The 6800-nt window shown below is 57.0% G+C and overlaps 1 protein-coding gene across 1 annotated transcript; it reads right to left on the reverse strand.

Annotated features, from left to right (window-relative positions):
- Positions 1-1831: 1831 nt before the first annotated feature.
- Positions 1832-6654, reverse strand: LOC142055077 (heme-binding protein 1-like). Its single transcript, XM_075088525.1, has 5 exons — positions 6416-6654; positions 6104-6189; positions 3355-3496; positions 3029-3212; positions 1832-2873 (listed from the first exon to the last, which is right to left on the reverse strand). Exons 1-5 carry the CDS (start codon positions 6621-6623, stop codon positions 2699-2701), a joined length of 795 nt encoding a protein of 264 aa, XP_074944626.1. The 5' UTR covers positions 6624-6654; the 3' UTR covers positions 1832-2698.
- Between the last annotated feature and the right edge of the window lie 146 nt (positions 6655-6800).

The raw sequence follows: 6800 nt of genomic DNA on the forward strand, positions 1-6800 counted from the left end.
GAAAGCACCTGGGAACCAGGAGCTTTGCACCCTGCTATTGGCACAGCCCCAGCTATGCAACACATTGCCTGCTCCGTGCTACTTCTCCACATCCCCCAAAGTCAGGGCACAGCAGTGCAAGCTGGCCTGGCCGCCTTTACGGTGCAGGCTGGAGACCTCCCGGCCCGACTGGACACCTCCTGTAGAGCCTGCTGCAGCCCTTGCGCCACTGGCTGTGGTAGTTGCAGCTCTGAACACCAGCTTTCCAGCTGGGTTTGCTGGATCTCCAAAATGCTGGCTGTTTTTGGTACTGTGTGGAAGACTCACCATCAGACACCCCACAGTGTGCCCAGGAGCACTCCTGGATCCATTGCAGAGGATGCTGAAGCCTTGACTCAGCAATGCCCATGGGACAGGATTGGAGCATGCCTGCTGCCCTGCGTGGCGGTGCTAGCCTGGAGCTGCACCAGGAGCTCCTATCATTAGCACATCCAGCAGGGCCTGGGAGACCATGGAGCTGCCCCGGCAGGGCACGTGGTTGTGTGGCTTTGCCAGGAGCCACAGACCAGTCCTCTCTCATAGGGAAGCCACCACTTCCTGTCACCGAAAGCTGTTCTGGTTGTGGTTGGGGACCAAACAGCCTCAGAGGAAGTGGTAGCCTACACAGCAAGCTCTAGAAAGTAAATTTTACTTCCACCTGCAAGCTCACAGCAAAGAGGCAAAGCAGCTGATGTATAGTAAGAGGACTGCTCTCTGTCCCACACGTGCTGGCTGACTTTGCTCTCCCCTTGATGCTGAACCACCTGATCCGAGCCTCACATAAGGGAATTGCTTCTCCTTCCCCAGGAGGGAAGTGAGCACAGCACTGCTCATCCACGTATTGCCACTCTTATCTGAGGAGCACTTGCTACATCAGCCCTCAGAGCTGATGTCTGTCACAGCACCTCTCCAGCCCTACCTGCATTTAGTGCCCCAGGGACAAGAACTGCACCACAAGATACCCAGGAAACCACTGCCTGCTCTTGCTGTGCTTGCCCAGACTTTGCCTGAAGCTACCTTGCTCCCTTGATGAGGAGGGTGTAACATGCTTGGCCCTGCTCTCCCCACAGCCACAGGCTGGGTAGCCAGGCTCCCTCGCTGCCAGAAGGCAAGCCAACCTGGACAGAGCAGTGAACAGCATCTGACTGAGGAATGGAGCGGCAGAAGCCACCTGCACTGCTAGGGCAATGAGACCATGGAGCTGGCCCTGGCCTTCTTCCCCTTCCCCTCCTCCAGCAGCATTGCAGAGCCAAAGGGCCAGAGCCAGGGTTTGAGCAGCAGCAGCAGCCAGAAGGGAGGCACACAGCACACCTCCAGTTACAGAGGGAACTCCTTGGAACTGGGTCAGAAGCAGCCAGAAGTCCCTCCGCAGCGAGCCAGTTAAGCACATCCCTGCAAAAGTACACCAGTTCCTACAGCCAACCAGCACAATGTGCAGTCATGTTTGAATTCTCAGCCCCCAAGATCAGGTGCCCATGTGCAGTACAGTCGAAGGAGCCAACTTTTTGCACAGGGGAAAAATAAGGCTTGAGCAGACCCCATCCAACAGAAAACCACCTTACCTGCAGGGGAGTGTGGCCATAGCTGTTTGTAGCAGCACTGTAAGCAGACTTTGCAGCAAAGCAGAAGCTGTGCCTGGCTGAACGCAAAGCCGTAGCCTGGGCAAATATTACACAGAATCACAGGTTGGATTAGAGCCCTTCTAATTAGCCACAGCTTTGCAGCCTGGAGCATCTTGAGGAGGGAGAGCAAGGCTCTTCCCAAGCCAATCTGGACACCCCCCTGTACCCACCATAAGTGATCTGCAGCTGCAGTGGTTTGAGCTGGGTTTATTTATTGTTGGCACTGCCAGCTTCCCCCAGGAAAGCATGACAGTATTCATGGATGTGAAACTCACTGATCAATGCACAACACAACACACAGTGGCACCACTGCTGCTGCTGTCAGGACCTGTCCCTCTCAGCTTGCAGCAGGTCTGCAAAATTGCACCCACAACAGATGGACACAGGCTGCCAGCGCCCCAGTCCTGGCTGAGGGATGGTGAGTAACAGCCAGGGAGGCACCCAACAGTCCAAAGAGAGCCACCCCAGCAGGAAACATTCAGGATCCACATCTTGCTTGTGGCGAGCCCTTTCCCCCTCCAAAGCCCACTGTCCCTGTAGCAGCATTTCAGTGGCTCTGTTTGGGACAGGCAGCCACTGTCACATGAAGCAGGCCAGAGCCCAGAGCCCCACACCTTGTACACAGCCATTTGCCTTCTAGACACCATCGGCTTGTGACTGCCAACCATAAGCCTCACTAGCATGCCTGGCACAGCTCTGCAACCCCAGCTCAGAGTTGAGAGAAGCCCAGGTCAGGCTAGCACATTGCACAAGCCCACACAGTTGCTGCCTTACATGAGCCCCCATCACATGCTTCCCACCAGAAGCCTGCTGCAGAGGCTCTCCCCAGTGCCAGCTCCGGCCTCAGCTGGCCTCTGCGGGGACAGGTGAAGTGCAGACCAGACAGGATTTCCCCTGGCTAGGCCCCCACAGGGTGGAGTGCAAACCCACCCCGCAGTCTCCTGGTCTGTCATTTTGTGGGTGAATGGTGGGTCAGGATGTGCATTCGTCTCCTTTGGGTCAGAACTGCCATCTACACCAGGCCCAGTTGCAGGACAGTTTGCAGTCACAGAGGGGACTCACTCTGCTCGGCAGATGAACCAGATCTCATTGCGGCGCTGAGGGATGCTGGGATTTTCATAAGCAGCCACGATGTAGGTTTCCCGGAGCACAGTGTCTGTGGAGCCCAGGAGCTCCCAGAAGAGACTGATCTCTCGCAGAATCGTCTCCTCAGTTGTCATCCCATAAAAAACCCTGCAGCAAAGGGAGCAACATAAGCAACACAACCAGCATATTCCCCCTTCCCACAGCTGGGGCTCCCATCCCTCTGCCCAAGGAACCACTGCAGCCATGCAGGGAATTCATACGCCTCTGCTGAGCTGAGAAAACACCTCTGGTGCTGGGGTCACCTGGTTATAACCCAAAGTGGTGCCCTCTCAGTGATGTGGATTTCAGGATCCATGGGAACAGGGGGGTTTTGCTGGAACTCTCCCGGGAGATAATAGGCAGTTACGACCTCACGCTCCAGCTCGGTTCCCTCCTTGGTCAGGTGGATTTCGTTGAGCACTGGGACTGTCATGCCCAGATAGCAACCTGGAAGGAGGTAGGAAGGCAGTGGGCACAGTGAGATGGCTGGGTCAGTGGCAGCAGCCCTCCTCCCCACTCCAGAGGAACAGCGGCAGGGCCCTCCCTCTGTGCAGCCTGCCAGCCCCATCCAGCCCCTGCCTGCACACACCTACAGAGTTCTCCTTGCAGATGTAGCGCATGAGCTTCATGAAGCTCAGGGAGATGCTCTGCTCATACATGGGCTCCCCCTTGGTGACACACGCCCATTTCCCAGCTGGGTACCACCGCTCCTCGTAGGCTGCTTCCTCGCACTGAAACAGGCCACAGACAAGCCACGTCAGAGTTAAGCACACTGACAACACTGCAGCACTTGGGTGGCAAAACCAACACCGACAGACAGGAAGTGAGGAGATGGGACCCTGCCAAAAGGAGACCCCCTGAGCCAGTGATTGGCAGGGGAGGCTGGAAGAGGCAAGGGGAACTGGCATCACATGCACCTCAGACAAGGACACTTAACAGCACCGGGCAAAAGTCAGTGAAAGGAAAAGCACAGACAGGGGAAAGGGTGCAGGGAGGTTTGGAGGCTTCTGGCATACACAAGGAATGCAGCATATCCTCAGCAGGGGGCACAGGACTTTCTGCTCCTCTCCAGTCGCTGTCCTGCCTATTCACAAGGATGTTCCTGATTCCAGGCACCCAAAGGCCTCCAGTAAGGTTGACATGATTCACCGGTGCAGTGCGTTTTCCCCAGAGCACTGTGTGCACAGAATATAACAAGCAAAAAGCCTCCTGCCTAGTGAAGGGAAAGTCTGTCAGAAGAGCTCTAGCATCCAGAAGAGCTGTGAAGGTTGGAACAAAACTCCTCTCAGATCCTTCTCCCATAGAAAGAAGTGACAGGAGGAAAAAGAGACACAAACCCAGCTGGTGCAGAGGGGACAGCTTTGTGGGATGGGTCAGAATCTTGATTTCCAGCACAGGTGCCCAGTCCTCCGGACAAAGCCAACACAGAAGGGGGGCAGGGGGAGCGGGGATATTGCATCTGGATCTGCTCATAGTTCAGCTCATGGCATGGTTATAACCACAGGTACCGCATAAAGAGGGGCTGGGAAGTTGTAGCCAGCACCTATCTTCCTGCTCTCAGCTTGTTCTTCAGCCAGAGTAAAGTGGTCATGAGACAACTTTGCTCCACAGAGCTCAGGGCACCTGTCCAAACTTCTGTGCTCCACAGCTGTGCTGGCAGTGAGTAAGCCAGGAAGTTGCAACCAGCCTCAACACTAAGTGCAACCTCCCTGTGCCTCCACCCAAAGCAGGTCTCTACTCAGAAAGCCAAACCACAGGCAGAAGGAAGGCATCTGGGCTGCTCTTGTGCATCAGTGGAGGGCCAGGAAGAAGAGTGCCCTGAAACACTGCAGGCCAGCCAGCATTTGCCCTCTAGATGAGGCCATGCCTACTATTGTCCCACCAAGCAAAGCAGAGCAAGAGCATTTTCCAAGCAAGGAAACAACCAGTCCCTCTAAACTATTAGCAAATCTCATCTGCCACACCATCTGCGAATAAACCTATCAACCTGGTAAGGCATGGTGTCTGATCCTTCCACAGCCTGATCCTTATATTAAGCACACCACTCTAGAAGATGAGACCTGACCAAGAGAAGGAATAAAGACACTTCACACAGGCCCAGTGGCAACAGGTCCCTGCAATGTGAGCTGGGGAATTTGACTGAGTACTGATAGAGCAAGGCTCTGTAGGTAACATAATATTTCACCTGCCTCCAAGAGAATGAGGGCTTGTACCACTGAGAGCTCAGGAGGAGCAACCGAATACTCCCGACCTGCGCAAGCTGGGAAATGTGTCCTTAAGGGCCCCAGCTCCAGCATGCCCCCAGCAGTCATGCCAGGAAGTGGCTCCTATTTCCTCACCCAGCCCCACGGTCAAACTTCCAAGAATCTTCCTCAGCCACAGAGTGGGTACCAATAGCAACAAAAGACCTTCAGGACTTAAAAAGTCTTGGGGCCCCACTCCTGCCTGGGACCAGTATAGGTAGAGAAGAGCCCAGACTAAATCCCTGGAACCCAGAAGAACAAGGGAAGAGGAGGTGTGGTGAAGCCCCAGTTCAGAGCTGTACAACCCACACACTCAGACGTGTTTTTCAGGCAGGGGTGCTGGACCTCAGCCCAGAAGAAACTGGTTAAACTCTCCTCATACAGAAGACAATTGACAGTTGTCTTCTTGGTAGCAAGCCCAACCAAGCCTGCAGAGACACAGGAACCAGTCTGACGAGTGCTTCTTCACAGTTATTTCTCAATGCTCAGAAGCACCCTTTTGCATGAGAGGAGGCGTGCAACTCAGCCAGCGAGAACAGGAGATCTTCAGGCAGTTGCTACCGTGTTTGGATTGGCAGCTGTGACAACAACACGTGCTCAGGTCTGACAGCCAGGGCCACCGGCAACACATCCTTACGTTATGCCAGCTGAGATCTCCAGCTCAACCAGCAGCCACATAACTAGCACAAATACAAACCCAGCAGGACTTCGAGCTACGCAGTAAGGTGTTCTGAGCAAGGCAGGGTGCAGTCTCTGAACTGAAAATTCACTCTCTTGGATGTGCCTACCCCAGCAGAGGATAGGTCGGTAAAGAAGGCAGCTGGAAGCCAGGAGACCAGAGAAAGCAGCAAGACTAGTCCCATTTTAAAATAAAGGCTGAGAAGTTGAGCGCTCCTGATACGCATCAGGGTAGGAGAAGATGCAGGAATGGCAGAACGCTGCGCCAATCCCGAGTCGTCATCCTGGCTGCAGCGCTTCTGCGGAAACCTCTGCAAGGAAGACGCTCCTCCTGCTCCCGGGGCTGGCGGCATCGCCCGCACCGGCCTCGCCGGCAGCACACGAAAACCTGGGGGTGCGGACAGGAGCAGGCCTCACCTTCTCACGCTGCGAGAGGGTAACGTAGGGCACGGGCTCGCGAGCCTGGCTGTGCCGGGTCATCTGGACGATCGGGCCCGCCATGTCTGCAAGGCAAAGCACAGGGCAGGAGAGGCGAGGCTCGCCCGGGCTGGAGAGCAGGGGAGTCCCGCGGCGCTCCGCATCCGTGCCGCCAGCCCCGAAACCGGCTCTCTGGGCGCCATCAGTCCCGGAGGGGCTCCTCCCCCGCCGCCCCCCGCCCCCCGCCCTCCTTGGCCTGGGCCGGGCCCTCCCCGGCCGCGGGGTCCCGCCGCAGCGCGGCTCAGAGCTCACCTCGGGGCAGGCTCACTCGGTGCGTGCTGGCTACGGCCTCCCAGTGGGCGAACAACCGGCCCCGCTCCTCTTCCTCCCCCTCGTCGTCGTCGTCCTCCTCCTCCTCGCCACCACCACCGCCGCCGCCACCGCCCTCCTCCGCCTCGTCACCGCCGCCCGCCGCCTCCTCGCCCAGCCCGTCCAGGTCCTCCAGCGTGATGCGCGCCATAGCTCCCCCTCCGCCGCGCACCCGGAAGCGAGCCGTCCGGCGGGCACCGCCCCGTCCCGCTCGCCCGAGTGACGTCACAGCGTCGTCACGAAGCAGCCCCCTCCCGCGTTGACGTTATTCCCCCGGCAGGCGTCGCCCGCGCGCCTGGCCGGCGCCCCGAGCGATCCAGACTTAGAG

Source organism: Phalacrocorax aristotelis, chromosome 3 (genome assembly GCF_949628215.1).
Source record: "Phalacrocorax aristotelis chromosome 3, bGulAri2.1, whole genome shotgun sequence".
Taxonomy (NCBI): domain Eukaryota; kingdom Metazoa; phylum Chordata; class Aves; order Suliformes; family Phalacrocoracidae; genus Phalacrocorax; species Phalacrocorax aristotelis.